A 13,667-nucleotide genomic window follows, 5' to 3' on the forward strand; every position below is an offset into this window, starting at 1 on the left:
TCTTGTGATTCCAGAGTCAGGAGGAGGAGCGGGAGAGGCGGGAGGACTCTCTGGGATCGGACTCCGACCAAAGACCCGGCAGGAACCCCTGATCGGCACCCGGAGACCCGAGGAGGCGTGAGGTTTTGAGACCTGGATGTATGAGTTTAACTGGGAGTGTTACAGAGCTAAATCTGTGTTCAGAGCTGAGATTACATCAGCATCAATACCAGGACTGTTTTCATTAATTTGTAGTCACTACTTTCTGCTAGTCATTCATGTTTTAAAGCGCTGTTTTCTGCCGTAGTCACGTTTAAAACACCGGGAGTAACATCCGGTCTAGATCTGCACGTGGCTTAAAGAGGGTTTCCGCCATCTTTAAAATACGACCCTCTAAATACTGCAATATTTTACTCCGTACATGTTCGTGATATCATTTTTATTATTGCTTGATTTCTTTTTTTTCATTCCATGCATTTAACGTTATGTTTCATTTTATTGATTGTTGTTTTTCTTGTTAGTTAATGGTTTTATAATAATGTCGTGTGCCATCAGATTTATTCGGGTATTTATTTACATCCCTTTTGATACCCGTATGTAAATAAATTCTGATTGATTCTTAATGAGCGGTTGTGTCATTTCATGCAAGATTTGGTCACAAGTTGATTTGTTTAAGCAGAGCCTAGTGCTCGAATTTCACCCTTCAATTACTGTATTAGGCATAAACCTTAAAATCATATGAGACTGATTTTCTGCTGTTTAAGTTATCATTTCTCCGGATTAAGGCCCGGAGTGGTGCCCCGAGGATTTTACTTATCATATTGGTCATTCAATTTGATAAATAGTCGACTTTATTAATTATTAATAATTCTTGAATAAAATTATTAATAAGCCTTTGATAACTGGACAGCCAAGCTACCGAGTTGCACAACACCGCATTATCCGAGTCTGGGTCGCGGGGGCAGCAGTCGGAGCAGGGATCCCCAGACTTCCCTCTCCCCGGACACCTCCTCCACCTCTTCCGGGGGGACTCCAAGGCGTTCCCAGGCCAGCCGAGTGACGTAGTCACTCCAGCGTGTCCTGGGTCTTCCTCGGGGCCTCCTCCCAGTGGGACATGCCCGGAACACCTCACGAGGGAGGCGTCCAGGGGGCATCCTATACAGGTGCCTGAGCCACCTCAGCTGGCTCCTCTTGATGTGGAGGAGCAGCGGCTCTACTCCGAGCTCCTCCCGGGTGACAGAGCTCCTCACCCTATCTCTAAGGGAGCGCCCCGCCACCCTGCGGAGGAAACTCATTTCGGCCGCTTGTATCCGGGATCCCGTTCTTTCGGTCATGACCCAGAGTTCATGACCGTAGGTGAGGGTGGGAACGTAGATCGACCGGTAAACCGAGAGCTTTGCCTTTCGGCTCAGCTCCCTCTTCACCACGACAGACCGATACAATGGCCGCATTACTGCGGCCGCCGCACCAATCCGCCTGTCGATCTCGCGCTCCATTCTCCCCTCACTCGTGAACAAGACCCCAAGAAACTCCTCCACCTGAGGCAGGAACTCTCCCCCGACCTGGAGGGTGCAAGCCACCTTTTTCCGGTCGAGAACCATGGCCTCGGACTTAGAGGTGCTGATTCTCATCCCAGCTGCTTCACACTCGGCTGCAAACCGCCCCAGTGCATGCTGAAGGTCCTGGCTCGAGGGAGCCAACAAGACCACATCATCTGCAAAAAGCAGAGATGAAATCAAGTGGCTCCCGAACCGTACCCCCTCCGGCCCCTGGCTGCGCCTAGAAATTCTGTCCATAAAAATAATGAACAGAACCGGTGACAAAGGGCAGCCCTGCCGGAGTCCAACACGCACCGGGAACAGGTCTGACTTACTGCCGGCAATGCGAACCAAGCTCCTGCTCCGGTCATACAGGGACCATACAGCCCTCAGCAGAGGGCCTCCGACCCCATACTCTCGGAGCACCCCCGACAGGATGCCACGTGGGACACGGTCGAAAGCCTTCTCCAAGTCCACAAAACACATGTGGACTGGTTGGGCAAACTCCCATGCGCCCTCGAGCACCCTGCGGAGGGTGTAGAGCTGGTCCAGCGTTCCACGGCCAGGGCGAAAACCGCATTGTTCCTCTTGAATCCGAGGTTCGACTATCGGCCGAATTCTCCTCTCCAGCACCCTGGAATAGACTTTCCCCGGGAGGCTGAGAAGTGTGATCCCCCTGTAGTTGGAACACACTCTCCGGTCCCCCTTTTTGAAGAGAGGGACCACCACCCCGGTCTGCCAGTCCAGAGGTACTGTCCCCGACTGCCACGCGATGCTGCAGAGGCGTGTCAGCCACGACAGCCCCGCAACATCCAGAGACTTGAGGTACTCAGGGCGGATCTCATCCACCCCCGGTGCCTTGCCACTGAGGAGCTTCCGAACTACCTCAGTGACTTCAGCTTGGGTGATGAATGAATCAACCTCTGAATCCCCAGCCTCTGCTTCCTCGACGGAAGGCGTGTCAGTAGGATTGAGGAGATCCTCGAAGTATTCCTTCCACCGCCCGACGATGTCCCCAGTCGAGGTCAACAGCTTCCCTCCTCCACTGTAAACAGTGTTGGCGGAGCACTGCTTCCCCCTCCTGAGGCGCCGGATGGTTTGCCAGAATTTCCTCGAGGCCGACCAGTAGTCCTCCTCCATGGCCTCCCCGAACTTTTCCCAGACCCGAGTTTTTGCTTCCGCGACCGCCCGGGCCGCAGTCCGCTTGGCCTGCCGGTACCCGTCAGCTGCCTCGGGAGTCCGCCGAGCTAGCCAGGCTCGGTAGGATTCCTTCTTCAGCTTGACGGCATCCCTTACTTCCGGTGTCCACCACCGGGTTCGGGGATTGCCGCCGTGACAGGCGCCGGAGACCTTACGGCCGCAGCTCCGGACGGCCGCGTCAACAATGGAAGTGGAGAAAATGGTCCATTCGGACTCAATGTCTCCGGCCTCCCTCGGAATCCGGTCAAAGCTCTCCCGGAGGTGGGAGTTGAAGACCTCCCTGACAGGGGAATCTGCCAGACGTTCCCAGCAGACCATCACGATACGCTTGGGTCTTCCAGGTCTGACCAGCTTCCTCCCCTGCCAGCGGATCCAACTCACCACCAGGTGGTGATCGGTTGACAGCTCAGCCCCTCTCTTCACCCGAGTGTCCAAGACATACGGCCGGAGGTCAGATGACACGACGACAAAGTCGATCATTGACCTCCGGCCTAGGGTGTCCTGGTGCCACGTGCACTGATGGACACCCTTATGCTCGAACATGGTGTTCGTGATGGACAGACTGTGGCTAGCACAGAAGTCCAACAACAAAACACCACTCGGGTTCAGATCGGGGAGGCCGTTCCTCCCAATCACACCTCTCCAGGTAACACTGTCACTGCCCACGTGAGCGTTGAAGTCCCCCAACAGAACGATGGAGTCCCCAGTTGGGGCACTTTCCAGCACCCCTCCCAGGGCCTCCAGGAAGGCCGGGTACTCTGCACTGCCGTTCGGCCCGTAGGCCGAAACGACAGTGAGAGACCTATCCCTGACCCGAAGGCGCAGGGAAGCGACCCTCTCGCTAAGTGGGGAGAACTCCAACACATGGCGGCTGAGCTGGGGAGCTTTTGGAATTTGGAATAATTCAATCCAAATTAAAAAACATCATGTGACCGTGGCCAATGTACATCGTAACAGATGATTTATAAATAAAGTTAAATTGAACTGAAGTGAATCAAGTTTATACCTCTCACAGTTAGCCGTCCATGCTGCAAGCCGTCCACGATGATGATCCGAACGGCAGAAAGGTCGTCGTTATCCACAATCTGGAGCTGGTCCCACGTTATGGGCCGAGACTGGCCCTCTAGCAGGCTCAGACCTGCAAACAGAGGATTGGTAGGAATTACTGAGAGTGTGTATTGTGATACGCATGGGTTTGTGTATGTAATGTATATATTTATATATGTGCAGTGATCTATATAATATATCTATATATTCATATTGTGAATGAATGTTTATTTGTATATATATATATATATATATATATATATATATATATATATATATATATATATATATATATATGCCATGATATTTATATTGCCATGTTATTTCATGGTTTGCATTAATGGTCGTGGCAAGATGGCTCAACAGCGCCCTCTAGAAAACATTTCTCTGCCATAACTTTTGAATGGACGGACTCGGTATTGAGTACTTGACCTTCATTGGCCTGAATTAGCCCCGCCCCTTCTTCTGATTGGTCAATATGTGATACTTCCGATTTTTTGCAATAACTTTTGAATGGTTTGACATAAAGACTTGTGGGTGGTGCCATCGGACATGGTTTTGAGTCCTTGACCATAATTGGTGCAAATTAGCTCCGCCCCTTCTTCTGATTGGTCGATATTTAATAGTTCCTATTCTCTGCCATAACTTTTGAATGGTTTGACATAGGAAGTCGTGGGTGGTGTCATTTCTGATATGCGTATGGGGGACGGTGGCCATGAGTGCGAGGGCCCGCAGCTTTAATTATTATTATTCTTTTTTTTTTAAGATTTTTTTGGGCTCTAGTGGCTCTTTATTCAAGTTGCAGATATGAAGGGGGTAGAGAGAGAGAGAACGGGGATGACATGCAGCAAAGGTGCGCAGGCCGGGATTCGAACCTGCGACCGCTGCAGGAGGACTGTAGCCTCAGTATATGAGCTGCTGCTTAACCCACTGCGCCACCGAGCGGCCAACAGCTTTAATTATTATTATTATTTATTAAATTGCATTTGCAGTGTGAGTTCATTAACATACCCATGTTCCAGGAAACTCTGGGTGCGTTCGTGTTGGCATTCCTCACAGACAGATGAACAGTGAGTGATGGGCTCTTTTCAAAGAAAAAATCATGAACCTCCAATTCCACCTGAAAAAAATAAAATAATGCATTTTATAATTTATTAGTCACATCAACTAATGTAATTGCATTACACACTATAAAGCATTTTGTTTTAAAAAAAAGCATAATAAAGCGATACCTCATAATTTCTACGTTGGGTATGTGATGAATTAGGAGGTTGGTACCCGATCAGCATGTCATTGAGATCCAGCCACGTGAAGGAGGAAACTGAACGAGTGTGATCTGTCAGATGGGTGAAGAAGCCGTCCTCAGGAGGTTTTGTGATGTTAAAAACCAAAAGCTTCTTGGGAGTTTCCTCGTCTTCGGCGTCTAGCGTGGCAGTGGAGAGCGGAGTGAGGATGAACTGATCTATTTCCAGACTAAACATAGACATGAAGGATGGTTTGGGAGGCTGGTTGGGCATCGCACCAATTATCCGCACAGGAATCCAGGCGTGCTCAAACTGCAAACATAGAAGAATACTTTTCTTAGTGACAAAGTAAAATTTTAAGAAACTCAGATCCTGACGCGAAACTTAAAAAAACAAAAAACATTAGACAAAATCTGCAATATATGATTACATTTTCCAACCTAAGAGTTTCAGGGAAAACTGTATGGAGCTAGAACAGTCTCATAATTCGCAAATGCACACACCGTTTCACAAATGCACACACCGATCCGCAAATGCACACACCGTTTCACAAATGCACAGAACAATTCACACATGCGTAGGACAAGATATACAAATGTATTTTTGATGCACACACAAATATAACCTGATTTACAAATTTATTTTTGTCTGTGAGCTGCGCTGGATTTGCGTGTGACTTTTGAGACTCCCCTGACGTGACTCATTCCACAAATACATTTTTTTTTAAACACAGAAGGATCTTCAACCAATCAGATGTCTTCCTTTGTTTCAGCCAATCATAAGAGTGCACCCCACGTGGGGGACGATTTACTCGTAAACCGTTTGAACTGCGTTAGTGCCATTTGCTTAGAAAAGTGATTCATATTTCGAGTTAGTGGAGTAAAGATAAATAAACAGCAACATGGGATGGAGAGGAGATCACTGTTCTCCTTTTCTTGTGATCTCGGTAAAGTAAACAGCGCAAGATTTTATATAGGTTATATTTGTGTGTGCATCAAAAATACATTTGTATATCTTGTCCTACGCACGTGTGAATTGTTCTGTGCATTTGTGAAACTTGTCCTGTGTATTTGTGAAACGGTGTGTGCATTTGCGGATCGGTGTGTGCATTTGTGAAACGGTGTGTGCATTTGTGAATTTTGTCCTGTGCATTTGTGAAATGGTGTGTACATTTGCGAATTATGAGACTGTTCTAGCTCCATAAAACTGAGCTATACACTCATAACTGATGGGCCAAATTACCTTATAAATGCTGCCACTCCGGGTGTCCTTGAGGTCCAGTCTGATGGCGATGTAGTCTACGTCGGGAGATGGAGGTTCAATGTGCTGGTACTTTAGCCCCAACAGCAAAAAGTCGTCACAGGGAATCTTGGTGAACTTTACAAGCTTCAGACCCTTCAGACAATCTTCAGATTTGCACATTGCCCTGGCTTTATTGTCTGAAAATTGACAGAACCATTGAAAGAAAAGACAACATTGACATCACTTTACCTTCTGCTACACATATTTATGACATCCAAATAATTAGTTGTTAGTTGTTGTATTGTACCTGTAGGAATTTTTCTCTTTTCTTTTTTTTTTTCCTTCTTCCGACGAAATGAGGGCCTTTTTGGCCCCCTAAACGTGCCCCAAAAGTCACCATATTTTGCACGCAAGCCAGGCCTGGCGAAATGGCTCAACAGCGCCCCCTAGAAAACTTTGTGCCTTAAGCCCCACGATACAGTTTGTCGTACATGAACGAAAATCGGTACACACCTGTATCATGTCACAACTTAAAGAAAAGTCTCTTGGCGCCATGGCCGAAACCGAACAGGAAGTCAGCCATTTTGAACATTTTGAATTAATCGTCGTCATTTTGGCGAAATTTATGCCATTTCTTCAGCCGCTTCAGAGCCCGAACCGTATCGTGAACCCAGATGTGTTATACATAAAAATGTGCGTCTCCATCCTGCAACAACACACATTACTTTTCTTTTTCAAAAGCATTACCGTGGCGACGCTAGACACCAAAAAGCGCGCCCACCCTTCATCTGATTGGTCCATATTTGATAGTTCCCCAAAAGTCACCAAATTTTGCATGCAAGCCAGGTCTGGAGATAAATTCGATATTTCATGGTTTGCATTAATGGGCGTGGCAAAATAGCTCAACAGCGCCCCCTAGAATACTTTTTTCTGCCATAACTTTTGAATGCGCATTACTTTTCTCTTTCAAAAGCGTTACCGTGGAGACACTAGACGCCAAAAAGCGTGCCCACCCTTCATCTGATTGGTTCAGACAGAAAAAACTTTGTGCCTCAAGCCCCACAACACGGTTTGACGTACATGCACGAAAATCGGTACACACCTGTATCATGTCACAACTTAAAGAAAAGTCTCTTGGCGCCATGGCCGAAACCGAACAGGAAGTCGGCCATTTTTAATTAATCGTGTCATTTTGGCGGAATTTATGCCATTTCTTCAGCCGCTTCTTCACACGAACCCTAACGTGCAACCAGGTGTGTTATTAAAATATGCGTCTCGATCCTGCGACGATGGGCATTACTTTTCTCAGTCAAAAGCGTTACCGTTACTATGCTTGTATTATCTACAACCTGTAACGCTGTAAACATATGTACAGGACTGTCTCAGAAAATTAGAATATTGTGATAAAGTTCTTTATTTTCTGTAATGCAATTAAAAAAACAAAAATGTCATACATTCTGGATTCATTACAAATCAACTGAAATATTGCAAGCCTTTTATTATTTTAATATTGCTGATTATGGCTTACAGTTTAAGATTAAGATTCCCAGAATATTCAATTTTTTTGAGATAGGATATTTGAGTTTTCTTAAGCTGTGAGCCATGATCAGCAATATTAAAATAATAAAAGGCTTGCAATATTTCAGTTGATTTGTAATGAATCCAGAATGTATGACATTTTTGCATTACAGAAAATAAAAGGACTTTATCACAATATTCTAATTTTCTGAGACAGTCCTGTATATTGTTTAATGTAAAACCAATAAAAATGTCTAAAAGAAAGAATAAGAGTGTGACCGGTTACCTAGCTGCTGAGTAAGGTGAACGAAGCTCTCTGGCTCGTCTCCTCTCTTGGTGGCTTTCTTCGGTTCTCCTGTGACCAGTTGGCCATGGGCCGGCAAGTGAGTGTCCTGACCGCTGATGTGGACGCTGCATTCCAGACTAGCCCTCCTCTCGTAGTGGAAGGACACCACGTTGCCATCGACGGCATCAGAGAGCCCGTAAAACTCAGGCACCTCCAGGTATTTGGGCCCAAGCTTAATGATATTGCACACAGGCTCCATAATATCCACATGGAGAGAAAACATCTCCATGTACGTCTCAGTCTCTGTGAATCTGGTTTAAACACATGAAATAATGAATTAAAAGAATAACAAGCTCTTTTTTCAGACATTACCAATACATCTGGGTCTGAGTATGTACTGTTCATAAATGTTAGTTCCTTTATGGCGTACCTGTACAGGCGAAGCTTCACTGTGTCCTCCTTTAACAACGGACAGCCATTGTGGACATACTTCACTTCATCCGCCAGATAATGGCAATCAAATACCTAGAAAAAGTACATAAAAAAACACAATACCAAGTTTTAAAAAAGTGAGTTGAAAATGTGTCAAAGAACATCCAGGACATTGTTCAATGGTTCAAATGGATGAAAATGGAGGAAAAGACAGACAACTTGAAAATGTCATCATGCATATCACAGTAATAATAATTTTTTGTGTAATTTCTAACACATAAGCTTTTAGAGTTTAAAGACACCCAGTCTCATGCTTTTAAACTATTCATCTTTGTTTTACAACTCATTGTAAAGTCCCTGCTCTTTTCTTTCTTTAGAGGTTATTTTTCCATATATATATATATATATATATATATATATATATATATATATATATATATATATATATATATATATATATATATCTATATATATATATATATATATATATATCTATATATATATATATATATATATATATATATATATATATACAGTATATATATATATATATATTACCTGAGGCAGGAGTTTCCCCACTCGTTGAGTCATGGGCTCATTTAAAACGACTTCCACCTTGCACGCATCCTTCTGGGTGGGGAAGAGGAACTCCAGGTCGCCCTCCTGGAGGAAGGCTGTCTGACCTCGCTGAACCTTTAATCCTCTAACGTTCACCAGGGTGCCATGAGATGATCCTATTAGTCCCAGCAGAAGCAGCAGCAGCATCAGGTCCGACCTTTGACTGCGCGACATCAGGGCCGACCTTTGACCTCGCCAACCCATCTCTGTCAGTCACAAACACACGTCCTGCGGGATCTCAAACCAACTCCACAGAAGAGACGGGTATTTTCAGAAATACGCTTCAGTCAGAGGCTTTGATGGAGTAAAGGATGACGTTCTTTTGGGAAACTACACTTTAATGCGGTTGCATGATGAGCAGAGGGCTTTTAGAATTTCACGTGGTCAGTCAGGAGCTGTAAAGACATTGAAAACATTTTAGGTTTCCTGAATAAATAAGGGCTCTCACCACAATGTGCCAATGGTATTTGTACATACCTTGTGCTGCTTCACCAACCTAAACATACTTACAAAATGACTCCAGGCTTGAACTTCATCTAGCCATCCATCCACCCTGTCAGGGTCATTAGGGGGCTGTCATCCATCTGAGCCGCCGTTGCTAAAGAGGCAAGGCAAATGTATTTATATTGCACACTTCACACGAAGAGCATGGACTCAATGTGCTCAAATACATAAACAAACAAATTTACAGGGTTACAATAACAGAAACAAACAAGTGTTACTGTGGTGACGCTAGACGCCAAAAAGCACGCCCACCCTTCATCTGATTGGTTCAGACAGAAAAAACTTTGTGCCTCAAGCCCCACAATACGGTTTGATGTACATGAACGAAAATCGGTACACACCTGTATCATGTCGCAACTTAAAGAAAAGTCTCTTGGCGCCATGGCCCAAACAGGAAGTCGGCCATTTTGAACATTTTGAATTAATCGCGTAATTTTGGCGCAATTTATGCCATTCCTTCGGCATTTAATATGGCCCGAACTGTAACGTGCACCCAGGTGTGTTACACATCAAAATATGCGTCTCCATCCTGTGACTACACGCATTACTTTTCTCTTTCAAAAGTGTTACCGTGGCGACGCTAGACGCCAAAAAGCGCGCCCCCCCTTCATCTGATTGGTCCATATTTGATAGTTCCCCAATAGTCACCAAATTTTGCACCAAGCCAGGCCTGGAGATAGATTTGATATTTAATGGTTTGCAGAAAGCCTTGACCTTTGGCTCCCTCTCTCTCCACCACGACCAGTAAGGAGCTGGCCAACATTATTGCAAATGCAGCTCTAATCTGCCTGTGAATCTCCCGCTCCATTCTCTCCTCATCTCAAAAGACTTAGGCCTTGTCCCAATACTCCCACTACCCCTAGTTTTCAGCACTACCCCTAAATTTTGCTGCTACATCACTGCGTGGTTTACGTTCGGGTACGTAAGCGACTGCGTAGTTACGTTTGCCACTTTACTAAGTTTTAATATTTTTTCAGGCGTAAAAGTAACCGTTAAGATCCCCAACCTGGGCTCAGTTTATCCAAATAACGCCTGTTAAGAAATTTGCTCTGAAAATTTCGGGATTTCTGCCTGCCGGCTCGGGAACTGATGGTTCCGCTTTAAATCAACGCAGAGCCTACGGCGTAGGGTACGGCGTACGGCACGCGTCGCCGCGTAACCTACGTAGGCTCTGCGTTGGTGTAACGCGGAACCATAAATCAGCCTTTATTCTGGCGAGGTTTGAAAAAGACTTCGCAACAACGGACAAACGAGTGATTATGTACATTCACTGAGTGAATATTATGAAAGAGAAATATATATTTCTCGCTAGAAATGTAATCAAAACGCATTTTTATGCAGAAACTAACTCAAAATATTGATTTTATTCACTAAAAATTAGAAATGTCCGCCATGTTTTTTTTTTTTGATTCAGTCCGCAAATGACGACGAAAAGCATTCTGGGAAATTTTTCTGGCCCTAGTTCAGCTAGTGAGCATCTGAAAACCCTCGCTTTGACGGGCTAGATTCATAGCCACTACACTAGTTGAAGCCACTCCCCCTAGGTGAAAAGAGGAATTGGGACACCACTACCCTCACGGGAATGCGCAAAATGTAGGGGTAGGGCTGAAAAGTAGGGGTAGTGGCAGTGGTGGACAGTAACGGAGTAAATTTACTTGAGTACTGTACTTAAGTACATATCCAGAGGATTTGTACTTTACTTGAGTATTAGATTTCTTTGGTACTTATTACTCTTACTTGAATACATTTCCAAGACAAATATTTTTACTTTTACTCAAGTAAATTTCTAGGAAGGCTGAAAAGTACTCGTTACTTTCAGGTCTGCTCTTTTTTCTTCTTCCCTAAAATCCTATTGGACACAAGCTGTTTTTGTCAAAGGAGGAGACCTATCACAGTGCACGCTCTCCACTGGGATGTACGTAAAGCGGAAATACGTCAAGCCTCCTCAAAACGATACCGCCAAAGTAGCCTGCGTTTGTCAAGACAGAGCCGCTACAAGTCAAGACAGAGCCGCAAACAACGGCTACGCCTGCGTCAGGAGAAGAAAGACAATCCGCTGAGTCGTCTGAGTCTGATAATGAGCCGGACTCGGAGCAGGGACTTTCACAAAATCCTTGGCCGTATCTTAACTCAATGTTTGAGTTCGACCGAGTAAAAAACGAGGGGCACAGACAAACCACAGACAAAATTAAAAAATTTAATTAAATTAAAATTAAATTAAAATTAAAAAATATAGTAATTTACTGATGTGGAAAATAAGAAATGTACTCTTACTCTTACTTTTACTTAAAGTAAATTTAAAAGCATTTACTTTTGGATACTTAAGTACCTTTAAAAGCAAGTACTTTTCTACTCTTACTCGAGTAATATTTTGACTGAGCTACTTTTACTTGTAACGGAGTAAATTTTGACCAGTAGTATTTGTACTCTTACTCAAGTACTGGGGTCGAGTACTCTGTCCACCTCTGGGTAGTGGGAGTATTGGGACAGGGCTTTAAACTCCAACTGAGCCAGCACCTCGGTCCTAACCTGGAGAGGGCATTCCACCCTTTCGCAATTGAGATCCATGGTCTCAGATTTGGAGGTGCTGGTTCTCATTCTGGCCGGCTCCAAGGAAAGTTGAAAGTCACCAAATCGGACTCCTATCCCCCCGGCTGTGGAGAAATTCTGTCCATGAAGGTTACGAGCAGAACCAGTGACAAAAGGCGGCCCTGACTCTACATCTCTATCATGATCTCACGACTGTTGGGAAACATTTGAAAGACCATCTTGTCTACATGCATGCAGGATGACAAATGAGCACTGATAAATACACACCCAGGAATAGACCAACACTGGTGGTTTATGACAACTGGAACATGAAGGAAGTGTTCATTGTTTTCCTAATTATAAGTCAGAGAGAGGAGCAATAATGTGAGTTAGAGAGCTTCAGGCATATTTCCTAACACTGTCTGTGGACTCTCTTCTGCGCCCACCTTGCCAGGAAATATGTTCACAATCAACAAGGGTTGGCCTCTCCCCGAGGCTACACACTCATCCTTGTAATAACATGATGTTTGTGAGTGACCCCTGACATCTGTATGGGGCCAGAAAGGTCCGTACTTCCTAAAAGGATCTGTGAAATATAACTGAAATTCACCCCGTGGCGAGTTTACTGTATATGAAACAAAACTTCTCCATCAGTCCTATCTTACGCCACTGAAATTGCATAGATATAAACCTGAGATATCCAGCTTGTGTTTTAGGTGTAGTATAGAACAGGGGTTCTTAACCTTTCCCTTGGGGCCCAATTTTTTCAGTACAGAGTGGCCCGGGGCCACCATTAAATATTAACACTATATATATATATATATATATATATATATATATATATATATATGTGTGTGTGTGTGTGTGTGTGTGTGTGTGTGTGTGTGTGTGTGTGTGTGTGTGTGTGTGTGTAAATATATTCAAGTAGCCTCATAGTTGTATCAACATCTGCATCTGACTGTTATATTTAAAAAAGTACATATTACATGTGTAACTTGAATTACACATATTTTTTTCTCTTAAAAATAAAATAGATTTTATTTTATTTTTCAAATGCTATCTTATTTTATTTCTCTACCAGCAGTTTGAATTTCCCCTTTTCTTTGTTAATTGTCTCAACACATTTTTATAAGAAATTAATATAAACACATCTTAACAATTGAACAGTTTTGCAGTTTTTCTTTCTTCCCCTCTTATAATCTTATGCCCCCACTTTCTGTCGTTCAGTGAGAGAACTGAGCTCTAATTTCTCCTGTCAGGACTTTAAATCTGGGCTGGATGGTGTCAGGTTCTCATCCACATGTGAAGGTGCTCATTGGTGAGCCTGGAACGATATTTAGTTTTAATTATGTTCATTGTGGAGAAAGCTGCTTCACAGCTGTATGTGGACCCAAACATGTTTAAGATGGTCAGCTTATTTTCTGTGACTTCAGTTCAGACTTGAGTGGATATGTTTGATGAAAAACTTTGTGTTTTGTTTCAGTGGCGTTTCACTTTTGCACTTTGAACGCCACGGTCTCTGAACGTATG

The 13,667-nt window shown here is 44.2% G+C and overlaps 1 protein-coding gene across 2 annotated transcripts in view; it reads right to left on the reverse strand.

Annotated features, from left to right (window-relative positions):
• frem1a (Fras1 related extracellular matrix 1a) overlaps nucleotides 1-9,665 on the reverse strand; it is an 89,620-nt gene extending 79,955 nt beyond the window's left edge. For both annotated transcript variants that reach the window (XM_061709454.1, XM_061709455.1), the window contains exons 1-8: nucleotides 9,582-9,665; nucleotides 9,045-9,499; nucleotides 8,485-8,579; nucleotides 8,055-8,365; nucleotides 6,251-6,447; nucleotides 4,997-5,320; nucleotides 4,776-4,884; nucleotides 3,724-3,855 (exon numbers count right to left, since the gene is read on the reverse strand). In XM_061709454.1, coding sequence (XP_061565438.1) covers nucleotides 3,724-3,855; nucleotides 4,776-4,884; nucleotides 4,997-5,320; nucleotides 6,251-6,447; nucleotides 8,055-8,365; nucleotides 8,485-8,579; nucleotides 9,045-9,308 — 1,432 coding nt within the window. In that variant the 5' untranslated portion in view covers nucleotides 9,309-9,499; nucleotides 9,582-9,665. The remainder of the gene's footprint in view (nucleotides 1-3,723; nucleotides 3,856-4,775; nucleotides 4,885-4,996; nucleotides 5,321-6,250; nucleotides 6,448-8,054; nucleotides 8,366-8,484; nucleotides 8,580-9,044; nucleotides 9,500-9,581) is intronic.
• Nucleotides 9,666-13,667: the final 4,002 nt, after the last annotated feature.

The sequence above is a fragment of the Cololabis saira genome, chromosome 20 (assembly GCF_033807715.1).
Source record: "Cololabis saira isolate AMF1-May2022 chromosome 20, fColSai1.1, whole genome shotgun sequence".
Classification (NCBI taxonomy): Eukaryota; Metazoa; Chordata; class Actinopteri; order Beloniformes; family Belonidae; genus Cololabis; species Cololabis saira.